The 24,614-nt window shown below is 45.3% G+C and overlaps 1 protein-coding gene across 4 annotated transcripts in view; it reads left to right on the forward strand.

Moving 5' to 3' along the window:
* The window catches only part of SPECC1 (sperm antigen with calponin homology and coiled-coil domains 1), a 212,290-nt gene that overhangs the window by 66,346 nt on the left and 121,330 nt on the right, over window positions 1-24,614 (forward strand). Inside the window, exon 1 of one of the 4 annotated variants that reach the window (XM_055576423.1) lies at window positions 23,720-23,943. The exons of the other annotated variants lie outside the window; for them this stretch is intronic. Within the exon in view, the coding sequence (XP_055432398.1) occupies window positions 23,904-23,943 (40 nt within the window). The 5' untranslated portion in view covers window positions 23,720-23,903. Of the gene's footprint in view, window positions 1-23,719; window positions 23,944-24,614 lie in introns of those variants that run through there. 4 annotated transcript variants of the gene reach the window in all.

A 24,614-nucleotide genomic window follows, 5' to 3' on the forward strand; every position in this document is an offset into this window, starting at 1 on the left:
AAAATAAAGTCTGCCACTGTTTCCACTGTTTCTGCATCGATTTCCCATGAAGTGGTGGGACCAGATGCCATGATCTTCGTTTTCTGAATGTTGAGCTTTAAGCCAACTTTTTCACTCTCCACTTTCACTTTCATCAAGAGGCTTTTGAGTTCCTCTTCACTTTCTGCCATAAGGGTGGTGTCATCTGCATATCTGAGGTTATTGATATTTCTCCCGGCAATCTTGATTCCAGCTTGTGTTTCTTCCAGTCCAGCGTTTCTCATGATGTACTCTGCATATAAGTCAAATAAACAGGGTGACAATATACAGCCTTGATGAGCTCCTTTTCCTATTTGGAACCAGTCTTTTGTTCCATGTCCAGTTCTAACTGTTGCTTCCTGACCTGCATACAAATTTCTCAAGAGGCAGAGGTTTCTCTAGAGGCAAGTCAGGTGGTCTGGTATTCCCATCTCTTTCAGAATTTTCCACAGTTTATTGTGATCCACACAGTCAAAGGCTTTGGCATAGTCTACAAAGCAGAGATAGATGTTTTTCTGGAACTCTCTTGCTTTTTCCATGATCCAGCGGATGTTGGCAATTTGATCTCTGGTTCCTCTGCCTTTTCTAAAACCAGCTTGAACATCAGAAAGTTCACGGTTCACATATTGCTGAAGCCTGACTTGGAGAATTTTGAGCATTACTTTACTAGTGTGTGAGATGAGTGCAATTGTGCAGTAGTTTGAGCATTCTTTGGCATTGCCTTTCTTTGGGATTGGAATGAAAACTGACCTTTTCCAGTCCTGTGGCCTGTGCTGTTATCCAAATTTGCTGGCATATTGAGTGTAGCACTTTCACAGCATCATCTTTCAAGATTTGGAATAGCTCAACTGGAATTCTATCACCTCCACTAGCTTTGTTTGTAGTGATGCTCTCTAAGGCCCACTTGACTTCACATTCCAGGATGTCTGGCTCTAGGTCAGTGATCACACCATCGTGATTATCTGGGTCATGAAGATCTTTTTTGTACAGTTCTTCTGTGTATTCTTGCCATCTCTTCTTAATATCTTCTGCTTCTGTTAGGTCCATACCATTTCTGTCCTTTATCGAGCTCATCTTTGCATGAAATGTTTCTTTGGTATCTCTGATTTTCTTGAAGAGATCCCTAGTCTTTCCCATTCTGTTGTTTTCCTCTATTTCTTGGCGTTGATCGCTGAAGAAGGCTTTCTTATCTCTTCTTGCTATTCTTTGGAACTCTGCATTCAGATGTTTATATCTTTCCTTTTCTCCTTTGCTTTTCGCTTTTCTTTTCACAGCTATTTGTAAGGCCTCCCCAGACAGCCATTTTGCTTTTTGCATTTCTTTTCTATGGGAATGGTCTTGATCCCTGTCTCCTGTACAATGTCACGAACCTCATTCCATAGTTCATCAGGCACTCTATCTATCAGATCTAGGCCCTTAAATCTGTTTCTCACTTCCACTGTATAATCATAAGGGATTTGATTTAGGTCATACCTGAATGGTCTAGTGGTTTTCCCTACTTTCTTCAATTTCAGTCTGAATTTGGCAATAAGGAGTTCATGGTCTGAGCCACAGTCAGCTCCTGGTCTTGTTTTTGCCGACTGTATAGAGCTTCTCCATCTTTGGCTGCAAAGAATATAATCAATCTGATTTCTGTGTTGACTATCTGGTGATGTCCATGTGTAGAGTCTTCTCTTGTGTTGTTGGAAGAGGGTGTTTGTTATGACCAGTGCATTTTCTTGGCAAAACTCTATTAGTCTTTGCCCTGCTTCATTCCGTATTCCAAGGCCAAATTTACCTGTTACTCCAGGTGTTTCTTGACTTCCTACTTTTGCATTCTAGTCCCCTATAATGAAAAAGACATCTTTTTTGGGTGTTAGTTCTAAAAGGTCTTGTAGGTCTTCATAGAACCGTTCAACTTCAGCTTCTTCAGCGTTACTGGTTGGGGCATAGATTTGGATTACCGTGATAGTGAATGGTTTGCAATAGTGCATATCAAAACCAAGTGGATTTATGCCATCCAAGATTGGCTTACCAGGAAATTCAGGAATATAATCCATCACACAATATTGACAGGCTAAAGAAGAAAAACCATGAGGTCATCCCAATAGAGATGGAACATGCCTTGGACAAAGAGAGCACTCTTTGATTTTACTTTCACTTCTTTGTGATTAAAAAAAAAAAAAAACTCTTGGTAGATTACAAGTGTATGGGTACTTCTTTAGTGATATGAAATGTATGTATCTCCAGCCAAAACCAGCATTATGCTGTATGGTGAAATCTTAGAAGTATTTCCATTAAAATCAAGAATGACTTAAGGTTCTGTTCAGTCACTCAGTTGTGGCCGACTCTTTGCGACCCCATGAATCGCAGCATGCCAGGCCTCCCTGTCCATCACCAGCTCCCGGAGTTCACTCAAACTCACGTTGGTTGCCCATCACCAATTTTTTTCTGCAAGTATTAAGCTAGGCAGTGAGACAGGAGAGCTATAGGAGGGTGTTCATGTTAGAATATAATGGTGATTTTATGCAGACAATAACATTTTATGCTTAGAATTTCCTGAAAGTTGTATCATTAGAAAAACCTTATCATGTCCTGAAAATGTGTTAGATAGGATAAGACTTCAGTGTGTGGCTAATTATAGAATGTGAAATACCAATAGCTTTCTCATCAGTAACTAGTTAGGAAAGATAATAACATAAGAAATAATCCCATTTATAAAGGAATGAAAAAGGTAAAATACCAGTAGTAAGCTTAATACTGGGACTTCCCAGGTAGCACAGTGGATGAAGAATCCACCTCCAAAGCAGGAGACGCGGGTTTGATCCCCAGGTAGGGAAGATCTCCTGGAGAAGGGAATAGCAGCCCACTCCAGTATTATTGCCTTGAGAATTCCGTGGAGAGAGGAGCCACAGTCCACAGGGTTGCAAAGAGTTGGACACAGCTGAGCATGCATGCACACAAACAATATGACCAGGGCCTATATTTTAAAAATCCTAAAGCTCTTTTTAAAGGACATAAATGAAGGTATGCATAAGTAGAAGGGTATATATACCTGGTTCTTGGATAAAACTAAATATAACAAAGATTAAATTTAGTAGATATGTTAAATAATACAAATGTCTGAAGTATCCTATGAATTTGTCTTCATCTCAGTTATAGTATCAGTGGGAATTTGAGAGCAGAAACACTGATAAAATGAGACCGATTTATATGAAACAGGAGTTCTCAACCTCAGGCGATTTTGCCCTTCACCCCAACCCAGGGAACCACTGGCAAAGTCTGCAGACAGTTTTGGTTGGCATCACTGGGGGTGATACTGCCATCTAGTGGGCAGAGGTCAGTGGTGCTGCTAAACTTCCTGCAAGGCACAGGATAGCCCCTCACAGAAAGGAAGGGTCCTGCCCGAAATGTCAGTAGTGTGCTGTTGATAAACCCTAATGTAGAAGAATAAATACTCTCAGATAACCAGGAAGTTTCTGAAACATCAGCGATCGGGGAGGACTATTCAGTGGAGCAGACAGTCCACAGGATTGGAGGATTTCGTGTAGGATTACAGTAGTAGTTTCTATCAAGATGGATAATTCACTCACAAGTAACGACTGATTGGGTCTTTAGGAAAAAATAAAGCTGGATCCCTATCTCATGCCTCTCATCAGAGTAAATTCCAAGTGGATTAAAATTTAAACCTTAAAAAGTGAAACCATGAATGTGCAGAGAGAAAACATCAGAGAATCAACTTGTGGTCTCGGCCTTGGAAAGAACAAGCACAAAAGTCAACTGGTGGAAAAAAATCACATAAATATTACACACTGCTTTGTAAATAAGGGTAAATTATTTGCAAGACATGTAACAAAGGGGGCTTATTTACAATGAGTTTGTATAAATCAATAAGAAAAATAGTACAAAAGAAAAATGGGTCGTTCATATAAAAAGGAAATACAGATAGCCACTAGAAAGATGCTGGGACTTCCCTGGTGGTGTAATGGTTAAGAATCTGCCTGCCAATGTAAGGGCAAAGATTCAGTCCCTGGTCCTGGAGGATCCCACATGCTGCAGGGCAACTAAGCCTGTGCACCAGGACTACTGAGTATGTTAGCACTAGAGCTTGCGCTCCACAACAAGACAACAGCAATGAAGACCCAGCACAGCCAACAGAAAAAAGAGACTAAGTCCCACTTAGAGGTAAAAAGATATAATTCAGGGCAATAATTACAATATGTGATTTCCCCTAACAGATTAGTAAAAATTAAAATGATTGAGGAACTTTCTTGGTGGTCCAGTTAGGACTTTGTGCTTCCACAGCAGGGGACACAGGTTCAACCCCTGGCCAGGGAAATACGATTCCACATGCTATGCAGCACAGCCAAAATAAATTTTAAAAAAGAACTACAAAATGATTGATAATTTTTTATTTAATTAAGGGTGAGGGGAGCCACACCACATATTGCTGATGACAAGGACAATCTGGTAAAATCTATCTACATTTGAAACATGTATGATCTTTCACCAAGGATTTCTACCACTTAGCATTTAGCATTATGTTGGACTGTGAAGAAAGCTGAGCGCCAAAGAATTGATGCTTTTGAACTGTGGTGTTGGAGAAGACTCTTGAGAGTCCCTTGGACTGCAAGGAGATCCAACCAGTCCATTCTAAAGGAGATCAGTCCTGGATGTTCTTTGGAAGGACTGATGCTAAAGCTGAAACTCCAATACTCTGGCCACCTCATGCGAAGAGTTAACTCATTGGAAAAGACTCTGATGCTGGGAGGGATTGGGGGCAGGAGGAGAAGGGGACAACAGAGGATGAGATGGCTGGATGGCATCACCGACTCGATGGACCTGAGTTTGGGTGAACTCCAGGAGTTGGTGATGGACAGGGAGGCCTGGCATGTTGCACTTCATGGGGTCGCAAAGAATCGGACATGACTGAGTGACTGAACTGAACTGATATACTTGAAAAAGAATGCCTATATACATGAACAAGATGTTTGGTTGTGGCATTATTTTAACAGTAAAACACTGGAAATACCCAAGTGTGTATCAGTCCAGGGCTGGTTGCATAATGAGATTTTGGTATGGCAGAATAGTATGCAGCCATGAAAATGGACACGGTAGATTTATATGTACCAACAGGGAAAGATGATTACTAAGTGGGAAAAATAAGATGGTGTGTATAGTCTGACCTCATGTGTTTTGATTTTTAAATACATGATTTAATTTTTGAAGTCATAACTGTTTTCCTGGAAGGATATAGGGATGTTACTTTGAGGAGAGTATTGAAAGTGGTGGGGGAAGGAGACCTTCCATATTAGATCTATCTATACTGTTTCAAAATGTTAAAAACACATACAGACATTGCTTTAAAAATTAAAAACAGAATCAGTTCAGTTCAGTTGCTAAGTCGTGTCTGACTCTTCACGACCCCATGGACTGCAGCACACCAGGCCTCCCTGTCCATCACCAACTCCTGGAGTTCACCCAAACTCATGTCCATTGAGTCGGTGATGCCATCCAACCATCTCATCCTCTGTCATCCCCTTCTCCCACCTTCAGTCTTTCCCAGCATCAGGGTCTTCTCCAATGAGTCAGTTCTTCGCATCAGGTGGCCAAAGTATTGGAGTTTCAGCCTCAACATCAGTCCTTCCAATGAACACTCAGGACTGATTTCCTTTAGGATGGACTGGTTGGATCTCCTTGGAGTCCAAGGGACTCTCAAAAGTCTTCTCCAACACCATAGTTCAAAAGCATCAATTCTTTGGTGCTAAGCTTTCTTTATAGTCCAACTCTCACATCCATACATGACTACTGGAAAAGCCATAGCCTGGACAAGACGGACTATAACCTAAATTTCTTTTTTGCTTTAGCCCAATCCTTACTCTTCTACTTGCCTTTTTGTGTGTGTCTTAACCATTTGTTTGTCAGTAATTTAACTGCTTAATCATAGCACATGTTCCCTTTATTCAGGATCCTAAAGAAAGACTTCGTAAAACCAGTTTTACTGGTTTTCTCACTCCATGGGCTTTAGTTTTCTTATTCTCATATTGAGGAAATATGCACAGATCTTCAGCTCAGTGATGTCATAGCAAAGGTCTGTGAATGCTTCATAAACTGTGATGGGCTATTTGGAAAGTATTCCAACAGTTATCATTCAAATTCTTGAATGTAATGAGATTACCTTGATTGTAATGAAATTACATCCTTTGACTTAATCAAGTTGGATTAAAAAATTGCACTTGTCTGTGGAGCTTTTGGGTTTTAAGTGCGGGCAGTCCTCAATATTTTCCTATCAGCTTTTGTACAGCTGGCACTTTTGTACATGGTCACATATCCCCAATCTGCCCCATTCCTGTGAATTAGACCCATGCATCAGCTGACAAACCGGCCATTAGGAGCACTGGCCGGCAGGTCATCCATCAGAGGTCTGTCTCTGCTGCAGGTGCCAGCACCCCTGCCACTGTGCAGTCGTGTTAGGTGGTTCTGTGAATATCAGCTCACACTTGGTCTTTATTTTACGTGCATGAAAACCAGGGGAATGAGAGCACTGGCACTAGTAATAAGTGTGGGTTTTAATATCTCAGGACCATTGAGACAAAGAAGGAAGTGACTCACTGTTAGAAAGGGCACCCCCATCAGGAGCTCACTGGGGTCACCACCACTCTATAGATTCAGCTGTAAAGACAAAAATGAAACTAAAGAAAAGAAGGAAAATACTAGCAGTATGTGATTGATTTCCTCCTAAAGGAAAGATATAAATTGTATGTAAACACTTAGGGGACAGAATTCTTTTTATGGCCCTCAACATTTGGCTTTGGGACGTGTTTTCGGTAATGGCGTGGGATGGTATAATCTGTTTTCTTTCAAGTATGTTAATTTTGGAAGGGATCCTGTCATGAAACAATTATACAGTGTTGTGGTTTTAAACTCATAGCAGTTAAACCTGTGATCAGCCTGTATTGTACCCTTTGCTGGGAATCGATCTGTCCTTGGGGAGGAGCCCTCAAACCTAGCACAGAAGAAAATGCTCACTCTTTAGGTAGTACTGATCATATGATGGCAACTGCTGCTAATGCGCTGTCTAACCTGGGTGCTGGGGGAGCTTGGTGAAGGGGCTGGACTGTCTCTGGGTTCTGATGTCCAGGCCCGAGCATCCCCAGGGCCCTGTCACCATCTGCAGTACCCAGAGCAACCACTGGAAGGCAGGAAGGGGTGTGGATGGGGCAGGTGATCCAGCCCTACCTGGCACCCTCCTCCACCCCACCCTGCACCAGGTGCTGGCCTCGCTCAACCTCACCACAGCCTCCAGGAGAAGGCAGTGTTTCGTCCAGATCATGACACTTCAGGGAGGTCACACGAGCGTTACTTTGTCTTCTCCATGCCCGCCCATTTCCACACTGAACACTTGCTCTTCCCAACTGATTTCGAATCAATATTATAACATCTCTGTGGTAGAGCCCAGCCCAGACACCTGCTTCCTCCTTTTCTCCCTCCAGTGTCTGTGATGCAGATCTGGTCTTAACTGATGGGCATGGGCTTAGAGAATGGGGTGGCCCCTGGTGGTAGATGGCTGTCGTCCCTGATACCCCCTAACTGCACATCCCAGGGCCCCAAGAGATGCTGAGCCTTTTAGGTACCCCCTCCTGCCAAAGCTGCAAGAGAGCCCCACCAGTAGATGGCAACCTCGTCCACACACTGACTCATGTTCTGGGAGCCCCCACTCTGACTAGAGGTCCTTTTGATATTCATGCAATTAGGTCTACAAACATTTTTGAGTGCCTACTGTGTGTCTGACACTGTTTTAGGCAACAGGGCAACCTCAGGAGGCAGGACAGAGATCCCCCATCCATGGAGCTCCATGAACAAACATTGACGAGAACAGTGCAGGCACATGGTTGCAGCCAAGATGGGAGGGGTGCAGGGCAGAGGGCTGGGGTTGGGGGCTGAGGGAAGGAGGAGTGACTCACCCGACCTCGTTTTATTTACTTTTTATTTTTATATTGCAGTATAGCCGGTTAATGGTAGCTATACTGGTGGCTCAGATGGTAAAGAATCTGCCTGCAATGGGGGAGACCTGGGTTTGATCCCTGGACCAGGAAGATCCACTGGAGGAGGGAATGGCTAACCACTCCAGTATTCTTGCCTGGAGAATTCCATGGACAGCAGCCTGGCGGGCTACAGTCCATGGGATTGCAAGAGTTGGATACCACTGCTACTAGTCAATTAACAATGTTGTGTTAGTTTCAGATGGGCAGCAAAGGGACTCAGTCTGTTATACATGTATCCACTCTCCCCCAAACTCCCCTCCCATCCAGGCTGCCACAGAACATTGAGCACAGTTCCCTGTGCTATACATTTTAAATATAGCAGTGTGTCCATATGGATCCCAGAGTCCCTAACTATCCCTTCCCCCCACCCTGGCAACCATAAGTTTGTTCTCTAAGTCTGTGAGTCTGTTTCTGTTTTGTGTCATGTGTTAAGATTCTACATATAAGGGATGTCATACAATATTTCTCCTTCTCTGTCTGACTTATTTTACTCAGTATGACACTAAATCCATCCATGTCTCTGCAAATGGCGTTATTTCATTCTTTTAAATGTCTGAGTAGTATTCTATTGTATATGTGTACCACGTCTTCTTCATCCATTCTTCTGGACTTAACCTCATTTTAGAAGGAGCATTTTGGCTGCCTGTGCAGACTGGACTAATGGATGGGGGAAGACCCAATCAGAGGCTATGGCCAGGCCCTAGGAGAGAGCCTTTTCAAGGCTGAATAATATTCCCTTGTATGTAAACCACATTTTCTTTATCCCTCCATCACTGACTAACCAGGAAATAGCTTTAACTTCTGCAGTGTCCAGGGTGACACCACTGTGAGGAGGTTTTGAACTTGGTACTGCTATTATAAAGTCTTGGATTCTTTGAGGGTACCTGGCAGTTTCATGACCCTATACTTCCCAGAGGTACATGATCATCAGGGTTTGGTGGCTTTCAGGGTTCCTCTCTGGGAACCTGTGGTTCAAAGGAGGGCACTCTCCCTACTTGTCCCTCCAGAAATACTGACTTTTTTGCAGTCTTTCCGTCCAGAAATGTGGCCGCCTCTCTGAGCCTTCCTTTTCGTCTTTCTCTATAGTTCATGTATTTCTTCTCCTTTTTCTTCTGTTTGTTGAGTTTACGCCCAGGTTTATACTTTTATTACTTTTGTGAGTGGGATTGCTTTTTCTTCTTTTTTAATGTGGAAAACTTCATGAACGTGCATGTCATCCTCCACACCAATCTTCTCTGTGTCCTTCCAATTTTAGGATGTGTGTTGCTGAGGTGAACATTCACTGTATTTTTTTAATTAGATATTTTTTAAACTATCTAATTTGTAACTGACTCCTTCCCTTACTGGTACTGATGGTTTTCAGTTGATTCTCCCATGATCTCCAAGTGGACGATTCTATCAGCTGCAGATAACAAAGCCCTTTTTCTCCTTCATCCCTATGGCTGTGTCTTTTCTTTCTCATTCCTGCTGTGTCGTGTGTGTGACACTTGGGTTGTGTTAAATGCTAGTGATGTCCTTGTTCTCATTTTACTGTGATTGCTTTTGATCTTTCCCCATTAAATCAGATGCAGAAAGTTGGCTTGAGATATTGATTTGCAGGTTCAGTTCTTCCTTTCCTCTTTTGCTTAAGAGTTTCTAGATTGGGTGGTAGATTTATTAAATGCCCTCAAGGCATTCTGTTATGACTTTAATTATTGGTTTTCTCTTTACCCTGGAGCCTACTTCAGGGAATTCAAATATGTGTATATTCTGTCTCCTGAGTATATCTTCCCCATCACGTATTAATATTTTCTTTAATCCTTTTGATTACTTTCGTGCATCCTCTGATTTTTTTAAAGTTTATCATCTAATGTGCTTTGCTTTGTTTCTTTACTTCAGCTATTGTGTGTTTCATCTTTTGTCTGATTTATCTGATCTCAAATTGTTTCTTCTTCATAACCTCTTGCTGTAGCTTCACAGCTGTAAAAGCTCCTTGAATTTCAATGTGGATACACATTAGAGATTTTCTAAAATTTCCTATTTCTTCCAGTGACTGTTTCATAGGTGCTTATTTATTTGGCTTTTTCATTTGGTTCCCTTCTTATGAATGGCCAAGACTTTCCAGATAGATCTAGTGATTTTCTAGAATCATCCATCTTCGCAGAGGGAAGTCTGTTGTATCACGTTCTGGGGGCTGTGTCCACACAGGTGACTTTCTTTCACGCTGAGACTCAGGGTAAACTTCTGAACAGTGACTCAATTTTCTCCCATCCGTGTCTTTACTCATTGGAGGATCAGAGCCTCCCCCTTGGAGAAGCTTCTCCAGTTTCCTCACCTGTAAGACAAGGTTGACCACACCCATCTCAGGAAGTGGTGAGAAGGAAGTGCAGTGGCCTCTGTGAGGAAGCAAGAGTGGAGCCTAACGTGGAGCTGTCTTTATGAAACGTGCTTTTGTCCTTGAAAACCACCCTGTGGGACAGGACCTCAGAGTCAGGAATTATGGCGATTAGATAAACCCACCTGCCATGGGCTCTGTCTGGCACATCTTGCCCAGGAGCTCCCAGCTCTGCATTACAATGTGCTGTTTTTTCCTTCCAAAGCTACCGTCCCTTGCACTTGGTCAACAATTCCTTTTTCAGTCAAAATTAAAGTTATCCTTTTTGGTTTGAAGCAGTAAAATTCGGGTCAGGTTTTGACTGAATATATGAAAGAATGGGCTTCCCAGGTGGCACTAGTAGTAAAGAACCTGCCTGCCAGTGCAGGTAGATGTAAGAGACACAGGTTCAATCCCTGGGTCAGGAAGATTCCCCTGGAGGAAGGCATGGCAACCCACTCCAGTATTCTTGCCTGGAGAATTCCATGGACAGAGGAGCCTGGTGGGCTGCAGGCCATGGAGTCACAGAGAGGACATGACTGAAATGACAGCACATATACACACACATGCATGGAAGAATGTTCCAGCAGCCACAGCACATCAGAAGCGCTCAGCCCCAGGAAATGAAGAACTCCCAGTTACTGGAGTGAAGGTTTGATGGGGATGTTGGAGGGTGATTGAATCAGATCCTTACTAACCTCCTTTCTGACTTCACGGGGTTGCTGTTAAGCTCAAAGACCTCCTCCTGCATGTCTTCTCTTGTCCCCTCCCACATGGGAGACACTCTTCTGGGCCCTCAGGCCAAACCTGCATTTCCACCCCAAAGTGAACCTGCCTTCCGGAAACGCTACCCCAACAGCTGACACTGTCTATCCATTTGTTCCTTCACCGAGTATTTGTGTCTTCTGACTCCCAGGCATCTTTCCAGGTGCCAGGGAGGCAGCCATGAGCAACACACAGAAAGCCCCAGCTCTTCTGGGTCTTCCGCTGTGTTCTTGTTCTCGTGGGATTTTTCTGAATGGTGCTCACCTCTCACTGCACGGGGTTCCAGCTTCCTCTAGCGTCTGACTCCTCCGACTGCAGTCACCCAGATCAGCTGTCCTGTTTTCTGTCAGCCTCCTTTCTGGAGTGTGTGACTGTCTTTGTCACCACATTTGCCCACTTTTCATTTCCTCTGGGTTCCCCTGACCCAACCTGGCCTGGCATCTCTCACCTGAAAAACACAGAGGCTTCTTGATTTGGGTTGGGTTGCAAAGGGTTTCCTCATCATTTATAGCAACTTTGAACATTTTTAAAAATTGAGGTTTCTTGGGCTCCAGTATCACTGTGGATGGTGACTACTGCCATGAAATTAAAGACACTTGCTCCTTTGAAAAGAAAGCTACGACAAACCTTTTTAGGCAGTGCATTAAAAGCAGAGACATCATTTTGCCAACAAAAGTCAGTATAGTCAAAGCTATGGTTTTTCCAGAAGTCATGTACAGATGTGAGAGTTGGACCATAAAGAAGGCTGAATGCCGAAGAATTGATGCTTTCGAATTGTGGTGCTGGGGCAGACTCTTGAGAGTCCCTTGGACTGCAGGGAGATCAAACCAGTCATTCCTAAAGGAAATCAACCCTGAATATTCATTGGAAGGGCAAATGCTGAAGCTGAAGCTCCAATACTTTGGCCACCTGATGCGAAGAGCTGACTCACTGGAAAAGACCGATACTGGGAAAGATTGAGGGCAGGAGGAGAAGAGGGCAGCAGAGGATGAAATGGTTGAATGACATCATCAACTCAATGGACATGAATTTGAGCAAACTCTGGGAGGTGGCAAAAGACAGGGAAGCCTGACATGCTGCAGTCCAAGGGGTCGCAAAGAGTTGGACACGACTGAGTGACTGAACAATACCTCCTGTCTTAACAGGTCGCTTTCATCCAGTCTTTTCAGACTATTCAGAGTGGTTTTTGAGGAAGCAATGTCTCTCTCTCTTTCTGCACTCCTGTTCATTGGTTTACAGAATAATTAAGTAATGTAAATAACATTGGTGGTACGACTAGCATGAACAGGGTTGAAACAATCCACCTACTTTCAGTATGCGGACATCCTAGGTGGAGGGGCTGAAGTGCATGCTTGTTCAGGGAGGAGCCTCCCAGCTGCCAGTGCCCAGGACACTGGTCAGTGCACCCTGTTCAGATGGGTGCCTCAGTGATCTTGGCAGGTTGGCTGTGGGTCAGTGCTGGAGGAGGGTAGATGAGAGGGCAGGTTTTGCAGCAGCAGGGCCCTTGTCCTGAGCTGCAGCTTTGGCTGGCCCAGCCCCGTGCTGAGACACCTCAGACAAGATCTCTGCCTTGGCTGCATAAGGGACTGGGGCAGAGCTCCTGCCTGGACCCAGCGCAGTCCTGCTATAGCCACGTCCCAGTCCTTTTCTTGCCTTGACTCCAGTCCTGGGCTACAGCAGGGCTGGTTCTCCAAACACACTCAGGACTTTGCCACAATCAGGTCTTTGTTTGTCCTGATGAGCCAGACCTGGCCCTGCCACTGGGCCTGCTCCTCCAGGATGTTCGTCCATGCCTGGAGCCCCTGCCCTCTCTGCTGCCACCCTCCTGCCACACTGGATGTTGACAGCAGTTCTGATCACCAGGAACAGACCAGCTCGTAAGCATCACCTCCTCCAGGAAGCCTTTCTGGATCCCTCGGCGGGCTGTGCTTTTTTCCCTTTTAAGGACACACTGCTTGTGTCCTTCTGTCCAGCCCTCCTGAGTCCTACCTGGTGCTGCTGCTCTGTCCTTCCTCCTCATTCTCTTCTGCTCCTGGGACCATGTGTTGGACCTGCTGGCAGCACACTCAGGAAGAAGGCCCATCCTGCTCGGGGGTGAGGCCTGTCTCTTCCCTTTTATCTCATCTTCTTCAAAGCGTGTATCTTTCTAGCCTTGATTCTTGGTAGTGAGGTACCCCTGGACTTCAGTCACGCTAATTGACTCACAGTGAGGACGGGGCTCTTTTTAGTTCAGAAATAATTCATAGAGCCCTGAAGGCTCATCTATTTAGCTCCCTTGACTTAAAACCCAGCTTTATGGAAGGGTAATTTACATATTGTCAAATTCACCCATTTAAGATGTGCAGGCTGATGATTTTTACACAATTTTCCGTGTTACAACCATCCATCATGACTGGGCTTTAGAACGTTCCCATCACACCAGAAGCGTGCTCGCGTCGTTTCCAGTCAATTCCTGTTTAACTCCAGCTGCAGGCAACTGCTTTCTGTCCCTATAGATCCACCCTCAACTTTGCTTGCTGCCTTCTGGAGCATTCTTCAGACCAACACATGCGCTGTTTGCCTGAGGAATTTCTTCTGATACACTTCATTCATCACCCTCTCTTTGACTCTCCCCGTGTTTAAGTTTCTCTTGGTTTCTCTTTGTATGAACCTTGTTGGCCTTTGACTTATTAGGAAACCTGAGTTTCCCCTTTTCCTTTAGAAAATGGAAAACTTGGAGTGTCATGTACAAAACATGTATTGGATAGTATTGACTGAGTAAAGCAGCCTTAGGCCCTCACTCTTGGGACTTCAAGAAACTATTGAGGGGAAGTTTGAAGTGGGGTGAAGTCAAGTTATAGTAATAAGTGAGCCGTGATACCCTGTGATCTACCTAGTCTTCCTCACCTTTCTTTCAAACATTGGCGAGCACTGATCTTTTTACTGTCTTCATAGTTTTGCCTTCTCCAGAATGTCATATGGGGTTTCCCAGGTGACTCAGTGGCAAAAAATACGCCTGCCGATGCAGGAGACGCAGGAGACTTCAGTTTGATCCTGGAGATGGGTATGGCAACCCACGCCAGTATCCTCGCCTGGAGAATCCCATGGACTGAAGAACCTGGTGGGCTACAATCTATGGGGTCTAAAAGAGTCTGACATGACACAGAGAATCAGCATGCACACAGAATGTCATATGACTGGAATCATACAGGATGTAACCTTTTCAGACTGTCTTCTTACACTTTGCAATCTACATTTAAGGTTCCTCCATGTCCTTCTGTGGTTTGACAGCTCGTTTCTTTTTAATTCTGAATAATGATATGTATGGACCACAGTTTGTGTGTCCATTTATCTATTCACCACCTTGCCTTTGGATAAATATCAAGGAGCGTGATGGATGTTATGTGGTGAGGATTTGTTTACTTTTGTAACAAACTGCCAGGTTGTCTTCCCAAGGGGCTGCACCATTTTGCATCCTCACAAACAATGAATGAGAGTTCCTGTTGCTCTTTATCATTGCCAGCATTTGGTATTGTCGGTGTTTGGGATTTTCACCATTCTAATACATGTGTCGTGGTATGGATTAAGATTTTTTAAAATCTTGGTACAAGCAGAAATTTGAAGTTTGATTAGGTATTTGCTAAGAGATTATTGTCAGTTTTTTTCAGTTGGGATAATGGAACTGTGGTTTTATTTTGTTTTTCTAAAGCATCCTTATCTTTGGAACACAAATTGAAACATTTGCCAATGAAATAAGATGTCTGGGGTTGCTTCACATTACTTGGGAATGGGGGGGAAAATGGATGATGGTATTTGAAACAAGGTTGACTATGAATTGATGTGTTGAAACTGGGTTGATAGAGGATCATTATAACATTGCTTTCTATTTTTTGTATATGTTAGAATTTTTAATAATAAATATTTAAAATTAAAGTAGCTCATGTTATTAAAAAGCGGTGGGCTCTTTGGTGTTTAGTAAGAATTTCAGCCTGTCTTCTAGCACCACCTTTAGAGTAAGCTCAGTCCTTAATGGCATCATGGAGAAGGAAGGGATATATGTTCAACAATTGTATATGTACTGGGTTAATATTTAAAGGATCCTCCCAGAAACTAAAGAATCTTCTGGTAATATACACAGTTTTACCTGACATTATTTAGAGAATATATGTGATTTTTTTCAAAGTGAATTTTTTAAATTACAAAAGCAAAAGCAGTACAATGTGCACTACAGCCAAATAAAAAACATATGGAGAAGCAAAAATAACAATAAAAGAACATAAAGGACATAAAATCTCACCCACTGCATTCAAAGAGAGCCACTCATTCTTCATCAGAACTTTGAGGTATAACTTTCCATCTGTGTGTTTGTGTCCAGATGTTTTTTGTTTGTTTGTTTATAAACAAAAAATAAGATTTATGTCCTTGATATATGTACCGTTCTGCTTTCTAGGGTAGCACGTCTGATACGTTGTTCAGGGCTGCATAGGCACCATTGTATGGTTGTGTCATCATTTATTTAACCATCATTTATTAGCCCCATTGTAGGACTTCCTTGGTGTCTCAGACGGTAAAGAATCTGCCTGCAATGCAGGAGACTCAGGTTCTGATCTCTGGGTTGGGAAGACCAGACTGAGCGGCTTTCCTCTTTCCATGTTAAACACTGAAGGTTTTTCCCAACTTTTTGCTGCTACAAACAGAAGGGGTCCTTATATTCAATCAGTTCAGTTCAGTTCAGTCGCTCAGTCCTGTCCGACTCTTTGTGACCTCATGAATCGCCACATGCCAGGCCTCCCTGTCCATCACCAACTCCCGGAGTTCACTCAAACTCATGTCCATCGAGTCAGTGATGCCATCCAGCCATCTCATCCTCTGTCGTCCCCTTCTCCTCCTGCCCTCAATTCCTCCCAGCATCAGAGTCTTTTCCAATGAGTCAACTCTTCACATGAGGTGGCCAAAGTATTGGAGTTTCAGCTTCATCATCATTCCTTCCAATGAACACCCAGGACTGATCTCCTTTAGGATGGACTGGTTGGATCTCCTTGCAGTCCAAAGGACTCTCAAGACTCTTCTCCAACACCACAGTTCAAAAGCATCAATTCTTCGGCGCTCAGCTTTCTTCACAGTCCAACTCTCACATCCATATATGACCACTGGAAAAACCATAGCCTTGACTAGACGGACCTTTGTTGGCAAAGTAATGTCTCTGCTTTTCAATATGCTATCTAGGTTGGTCATAACTTTCCTTCCAAGGAGTAAGCGTCTTTTAATTTCATGGCTGCGGTCACCATCTGCAGTGATTTTGGAGCCCCCAAAAATAAAGTCTGCCACTGTTTCCACTGTTTCCCCATCGATTTCCCATGAAGTGTTGGGACCGGATGCCATGATCTTCGTTTTCTGAATGTTGAGCTTTAAGCCAACTTTTTCACTCTCCACTTTCACTTTCATCAAGAGGCTTTTGAGTTCCTCTTCACTTTCTGCCATAAGGGTGGTGTCATCTGCATATCTGAGGTTATTGATATTTCTCCCGGCAATCTTGATTCCAGCTCGTGCTTCTTCCAGCCCAGTGTTTCTCATGATGTACTCTGCATATAAGTTAAATAAGCAGGGTGACAGTATACAGCCTTGACGTACTCCTTTTCCTATTTGGAACCAGTCTGTTGTTCCATGTCCAGTTCTAACTGTTGCTTCCTGATCTGCATATAGGTTTCTCAAGAGGCAGGTCAGGTGGTCTGGTATTCCCATCTCTTTCACAATTTTCCACAGTTTATTGTGATCCACACAGTCAAAGGCTTTGGCATAGTCTATAAAGCAGAGATAGATGCTTTTCTGGAACTCTCTTGCTTTTTTGATGATCCAGCGGATGTTGGCAATTTGATCTCTGGTTCCTCTGCCTTTTCTAAAACCAGCTTGAACATCTGGAAGTTCACTGTTCATGTACTGCTGAAGCCTGGCTTGGAGAATTTTGAGCATTACTTTACTAGCGTGTGAGATGAGTGCAATTGTGTGGTAGTTTGAGCATTCTTTGGCATTGCCTTTCTTTCAATGAGGATTCCTAAAAAGCCTCCGCGCCCCCAGTCTTCCTTAAATAACCATTTCAAATAGAGATAAAATAGAAAATACGTAATTTCAGGGTTTTTTTTTTTTTTTGAGACAATTCAGGAAATTTTAATATGGACTGTGTTGTTTAGTCGGGTTCAAACCAGAGTTGGCAGGCGGATTCTTTACCACTGAGCCACCAGGGAAGCCCATGGACTGTATACTATACACTATTTTGAAAGTACTGTTTTTCGTAGGTTTGATTGTGGTATGGTAGGAGAGTTCAAGAGATTGTGCTGGAACTAGTTGGAGGGGAAATGTAATAATGTCATGTTGTCTGCTGCTGCTGGCTGCTGCTAAGTCGCTTCAGTCATGTCCGACTCTGTGTGACCCCACGGACGGCAGCCCACCAGGCTCCCCCATCCCTGGGATTCTCCAGGCAAGAACACTGGAGTGGGTTGCCATTTCCTTCTCCATTGTATGAAAGTGAAAAGTGAAAGGGAAGTCGCTCAGTCGTGTCTGACTCTAGCGACCCCATGGACTGCAGCCTACCAGACTCCTCTGTCCATGGGATTTTCCAGGCAAGAGCACTGGAGTGGGGTGCCATTGCCTTCTCCGATGTTGTCTGCAACATACTTCAAATGAGTCAATGAAGAAGAAAATGGAGAGGGATCAAGATAGAGGCAAATATGGTAAAACGTTTCTAGTTTGTAAACAAGGTGATGTATATCGAAGGTGTTCACTGTAGTATTCCCTTTAGTGTTCACTGTAGTGTTCTGGCCGAACTTTTCTATGAATCTGAAAATGTTCACAGTGAAAGTTCGGACAAAAAAGAAGGCTTTCCCCCTTTTAATTTTATAAAATATTCATCCATGTTTACTTCCAGAACTTTTATATTTTCATCTTTTACAGTTAAATTTATATTGAATTGGAATTTATTTGGGGCATAAAGAGGGAGATATGGCTGTCACTTAATTTGAAGTGTTACTTTATGTTTAATCCTTTTGGGAATTTCCATTCTGTTGTAACCACACTGTTTTTCTGATGGAATTTTATGGCATATTTTTCCTTTTTTTAAAAAAAAAATTATTTCTTTATTTTTAGCTGCACTGGGTCTCCATTGCTGCAAAGACTTTCTCTAGTTGCCGTGAGCAGGGGTCACTGTTTGTTGCGATGCTTGGGCTTCTCATTGCAGTGGCTTCTCTTGTTGCAGAGCACAGACTCTAGGCGAGTGGGCTTTAGTAGTGGTGGCGCATGGGCTTCACTGCTCCATGGCATGTGGAATGTTCCCTGACCAGGGATTGAACCTGTGTCCCCTGCATTGGCCGGTGGACTCTCAATCACTGGACTACCAGAGAAGCCTGCATGTTTTTATTTCTAATAAGGCAAATCTCTTCTTGTTATTCTTCCTCTTGCAAACTTTCTTAGGCTTTCTGATGCTTTATTCCTCCAGGTGAGTCTTGGAATAAACACATCAAGTTCATGATTCATTTGAATTTTGATAAAATTATATATTTTAACTATTTGGGCAGACATGATGTCTTTATAATGTTTACTCTTTTCACTTCAATGACATAGTATTTCCATGGAGAGCAAAAAATCCTTCAGAAGCTAAGTGACCATCACAGAACTATTTTGTTTGTTTGAGAAATTAGTGGCATATTATAGAGTAAGTAAATATGTTATTTACTTTAGTATTTATTAGATGTAGATGCAAAAAGGAGTAAGACAGCATCCTTGCCACTCGTGGAGTTCACAGTGTATAAAGAATAGTTTAAGTAACGTGGTTCTGTGGGAAAACACAAGCATTTCCAAGGACAGCAGCACTGAAAGGGAGTATTTGATGCTGGCTGGGGTGAGCAAGCCCTCAGGGGAAGTGATGCCTGACCACGAATTTAGAGCAGAAAACCCGCATTTTCCAGGTAGCCAGGTTACAGCAGAGTTAAACCAGAGTGAAGAAAGCAGATAGGAAAGCGTAGGGGCTGAGACCAGGAGGGTGTGTGCAGGGCACCACAGCTGGCTTCGTGTTGCTGGGAGGTACAGGGAAGCCTTACTATTATTTTATTTTTAATATTTATTTATTTGGCTACCCCGGGTCTTAGTTGCAGCATGAGGGATCTTTAGTTGCGGCATGTGGGATCTAGTTCCCTGGGGACTGAGCCCAGGCCCCTTGCATTGGGAATGAGGAGTCTCAGCTACTGGAGCACCAGGTAAGTCCCAAGGGATGGTGTACTTTTGAAAGTAGTTTTGAGGCCAGAGTAACATGGTGGGAGGGTGCAAGATGATACCATGCAGGAGAACTGGGGACTTTATGCTACCAGTAGAGGAGAGCCCCAGATGGCTCGAGTGGTAAAGAAACCTCCTGCCAATGCAGGAGACGTAAGAGCGGTGGGTTTGATCCCTGGGTTGGGAAGATCCCCTGGAGAAGGAAATGGCACCCCACTCTAGTATTCTTACGTAGGAAACCCCATGGGCAGAGGAGCCTAAGTGAGCTATAGACCATGGGATTAAAAAAGAGTCGGACATGACTGAAGCGACTTAGCAGAGCCTATAAACTCACTCATCCATTCATTCGCTGTTCTTGTGATGTTTTCACTCTGCTGGAGAGACAAGTAAACAAGTCCACTAAACAGTGGAAAGTGTCACAAGGTCCACAAAGCCAGGAAGTGTGTGTGTTGAGGGTTTCATTTACTCTTTCATGTGATAAGACAAGAGAAACTCCTCTTAAGCGAACAAATGGTATTTGACCAGAGATCTAGGAAGTGAGAGGTCTGTTGGAATGTGGGGGCAAGCATTTGGGTCAGAGGGAACAGTGAGTGCAAAAGCCCTGGAGTGGGAGCACCTTGGCTGATCTGGGGAACAGTGAGGAGGTGCTGCAGCAAGACCGGTGGCTGGGGAGGGAGGGGTGGGTGGGGGCAAGTCCACAGTGGAGGGATGGGGAGGGAATTCAGGGCCTTGGAGGCCATGGTGAGGGCTTGGCTTTTCCTCTGAAAGACAGAAAGAGCGTGTAAGTCGGGGGACTTGACCTGGGTCTTAGAAGCGTCGCTCTGTCATGTGAAGGTCAGACTGTAAAGAGCCAGGGGCAGAAGAAGGGAGGCTGGATCGGAGGCAGTGGCAGAGATACTGGTGGGAGGTGACTATGGGCTGGACTGGGTGGCAGCGGTGGAAGCGGTGAGTGGTGCTGAGAGATGGTGGCATTGACCACATACATCCTGACACATTCTGTTTACGGAGATGAGGGAGACTGTGTGAGACACTGATGGTAAAAAACCTAGAATTGGGTTTTGTTCCCATTAAACTGAGGAACCCAAGTTGAAGGCATCAAGATGGTAGTTGGGTAGATGAATCCAGAGTTCAGAAGGCAGGACCAAGCTCAAGACACACAGGCAGGACTTAAAAGCTACAGCTTGGCTGCAAAGGCCAAGTGAGAGGCCCTGAACAAATTGGACGGAGGTGACCAGCCATGAGGGTACGCAGTGTCCAGAGGTCAGGGGATGAGGAGAAAGAAAGGAAGGGGACAGAGAGGAGAATGCCAGAGGAGGCAGGAAGCGAAGTGTGCTGTCCAGGAAGTGGAGGGAATAAACACGGTGAGCACCCAAGTGCCCTGGGTGGCCTGAAATGCTGAATGAAAGCTGAGGTGAACCAGTGTTCAGAGGATGCAAGAGCTGGAAACTGCCATCCTGCTTATGATTTTTTTCCTATTATGTATTTTCACTGCAAGAATTAGCGAGTTCGACCTTTTCCAGTCCTGTGGCCACTGCTGAGTTTTCCAAATTTGCTGGCATATGGCGTGCAGCACTTTCACAGCCTCATCTTTCAGGATTTGAAATAGCTCAACTGGAATTCCATCACCTCCACTAGCTTTGTTCGTAGTGATGCTTTTTAAGGCCCACTTGACTTCACATTCCAAGATGTCTGGCTCTAGGTGAGTGATCACACCATCGTGATTATCTTGGTCGTGAGATCTTTTTTGTACAGGTCTTCTGTGTATTCTTGCCACCTCTTCTTAATATCTTCTGCTTCATGGAAAAGAAATGCAAAAAAGCAAAATGGCTGTCTGGGGAGGCCTTACAAATAGCTGTGAAAAGAATAGAAGCGAAAAGCAAAGGAGAAAAGGAAAGATATAAGCATCTGAATGCAGAGTTCCAAAGAATAGCAAGGAGAGGTGAGAAAGCCTTCTTCAGTGATCAATGCAAAGAAATAGAGGAAAACAACAGAATGGGAAAGACTAGAGATCTCTTCAAGAAAATTTGAGATACCAAGGGAATATTTCATGCAAAGATGGGCTCGATAAAGGACAGAAATGGTATGGACCTAACAGAAGCAGAAGATATTAAGAAGAGGTGGCAAGAAAACACAAAAGAACTGTACAAAAAAGATCTTCACGACTAGGATAATCACGATGGTGTGATCACTGACCTAGAGCCAGACATCCTGGAATGTGAAGTCAAGTGGGCCTTAGAAAGCATCACTACGAACAAAGCTAGTGGAGGTGATGGAATTCAGTTGAGCTATTTCAAATCCTGAAAGATGAGGCTGTGAAAGTGCTGCACTCCATATGCCAGCAAATTTGGAAAATTCAGCAGTGGCCACAGGACTGGAAAAGGTCAGTTTTCATTCCAATCCCAAAGAAAGGCAATGCCAAAGAATGCTCAAACTACCGCACAATTGCACTCATCTCACACGCTAGTAAAGTAATGCTCAAAATTCTCCAAGCCAGGCTTCAGCAGTATGTGAACCGTGAACTTCCAGATGTTCAAGCTGGTTTTAGAAAAGGCAGAGGAACCAGAGATCAAATTCCCAACATCCGCTGGATCATCAAAAAAGCAAGAGAGTTCCAGAAAAGCATCTATCTCTGCTTTATAGACTATGCCAAAGCTTTGACTGTGTGGATCACAATAAACTGTGGAAAATTGTGAAAGAGATGGGAATACCAGACCCCCTGACCTGCCTCTTGAGAAACCTATATGCAGGTCAGGAAGCAACAGTTAGAACTGGACATGGAACAACAGACTGGTTCCTAATAGGAAAAGGAGCTCGTCAAGGCTGTATATTGTCACCCTGCTTATTTAACTTATATGCAGAGTACATCATGAGAAACGCTGGGCTGGAAGAAGCACGAGCTGGAATCAAGTTTGCCGGGAGAAATATCAATAACCTCAGATATGCAGATGACACCACCCTTATGGCAGAAAGTGAAGAGGAACTCAAAAGCCTCTTGATGAAAGTGAAAGTGGAGAGTGAAAAAGTTGGCTTAAAGCTCAACATTCAGAAAACGAAGATCATGGCATCTGGTCCCATCACTTCATGGCAAATAGATGGGGAAACAGTGGAAACAGTGTCAGACTTTATTTTGGGGGGCTCCAAAATCACTGCAGATGGTGATTGCAGCCATGAAATTAAAAGATGCTTACTCCTTGGAAGGAAAGTTATGACCAACCTAGATAGCATATTGAAAAGCAGAGACATTACTTTGCCAACAAAGGTCCGTCTAGTCAAGGCTATGGTTTTTCCAGTGGTCATTTATGGATGTGAGTTGGACTGTGAAGAAAGCTGAGTGCTGAAGAATTGATGCTTTTGAACTGTGGTGTTGGAGAAGACTCTTGAGAGTCCCTTGGACTGCAAGGAGATCCAACCAGTCCATTCTAAAGGAGATTGGTCCTGGGTGTTCATTGGAAGGAATGATGATGAAGCTGAAACTCCAATACTTTGGCCACCTCATGTGAAGAGTTGACTCACTGGAAAAGACTCTGATGCTGTGAGGGATTGGGGGCAGGAGGAGAAGGGGACGACAGAGGATGAGATGGCTGGATGGCATCACCGATTTGATGGACATGAGTTTGAGTGAACTCCGGGAGTTGGTGATGGACAGGGAGGCCTGGCGTTCAGCAGTTCATGGGGTCGCAAAGAGTCGGACAGGACTGAGCGACTGAACTGAACTGAAGCGTTTTCACTGCAAGGCTGACTATGAAAGTCGTTCAGGGTGGAAAGTCGTTTAGGGTGATTTCCGTAACTCACTCATTTCAGAGAGCAGATCCTGCTCGTGACTGGCATGCATTTTTATTTTTAGTGGCAGCATTCATCGTGGAGAATGTTGTTAAAGCGTCTTCCTCACCACCTCCGCCTCAAAACTTGCTTGTTGGTCTATTCATTTATCTCAAAACTTAACTCAAAACTTACCCAGAAAATACTTAGGAAGCGCCTGTCGTATGCAACCCCAGGTTTTTCCCGATGGTGTGATATCTCATGCGCAGGACTGTGTCTTCCTCGTGACACCTGGCCTCGGCCTCCCCGCAGTGGGGTTTTTCCAGCCCGCAGTGTCCAGCTGCAGTTCCCAGCGGCCGCCCCTAGAGGCCGGAAGTCGGGCGGCGGGCGCGTCCCTCCCCCACCGGGGAGGAAGAGTCTGGGAGCCCCAGAGAGATATGCAGATAAGGGGGCGGGGCAGCCCGAGTCGAGGCAGACGGCCTGCAGAGGGAGGGGCGGTATGCAGATGAGGTGGGCGGGGCGTTCGGGTGCGCGGGCCGCGGGAGTCGAGGTGGGCGGGCCGCATGCAGATGAGCGAGCGCGGAGCGGCCGGCGGCCGCGGGGACTGAAGCGACGGCCCTTTCTTTGACTGGAGCGGACCCGCCAGACGCAGCCGCTTCGTCAGCCCGAGCCGGTGCGAGCGGCCGCGCGGTGGACGCGCCGTCTGAGGCGGCCGGCCGGCCGCTGCCCGAGGCGGCCGAGCCATGGGCAACCACTCGGGGCGGCCCGAGGATCCCGAAGCAGGTCTGTGCGGCGTGCCGGGGTCGCCGCGCCCCCTCGCGCCTGGGAGCCCTTCCCCCACCGCCCCGGGCCGGGCCGCGCTGCCCGCGGGCGCCGGGGGGGCGAAAAGGCGAAGTTCCCGGGCGTGAGTCCCGCCTCTGGAATGCGCGGCGGGGGTGGCAGGCTCACCTGTGCCCGCGCCGCGACTGGGGAGCGCCGCCGGCTCACCTGGCGGCCAGACGGGCGGAGGGGGGCCGAGGGTAGGGGGCCGGGGGCGCCCCCGGGCTGGGGGAGGTCCGCGCGGACGTGTGGTCCCCGGCCGCGCCCGTGTCACACACTTTCCAGAGCCCAGTGGACGGTGCGAGAGGTCAGCAGGTCTGTTACTCACCCTCAGACGGGGGGGCCGGACGGTGACTGTTGCTCACTCAGAACAGCGGGGACCGATCCCAGGACCCGTGCTTCCGGTCCTCACACGGGTCCTCAGAGACGGCTGGCTTCGTCCTCAGCCCCGAGGGTCAGCCTGGCCTCCCGCAGACGTAGACTCTGCTGGCCACGGGGTCGCGTTTGCGGATGAATAGGATGTTTCTGCCCAGTCACACACGCAAACGGTTTACTTAAGTGTCCCCAAGTGCGTGCTTGCCAGGAAAGGAGATGGTCCATCTCGGGCTGGAGTCCGGGGCCGGCAGGTGACCGGT

This window comes from Bubalus kerabau, chromosome 4 (assembly GCF_029407905.1).
Source record: "Bubalus kerabau isolate K-KA32 ecotype Philippines breed swamp buffalo chromosome 4, PCC_UOA_SB_1v2, whole genome shotgun sequence".
NCBI classification, from domain to species: Eukaryota; Metazoa; Chordata; class Mammalia; order Artiodactyla; family Bovidae; genus Bubalus; species Bubalus kerabau.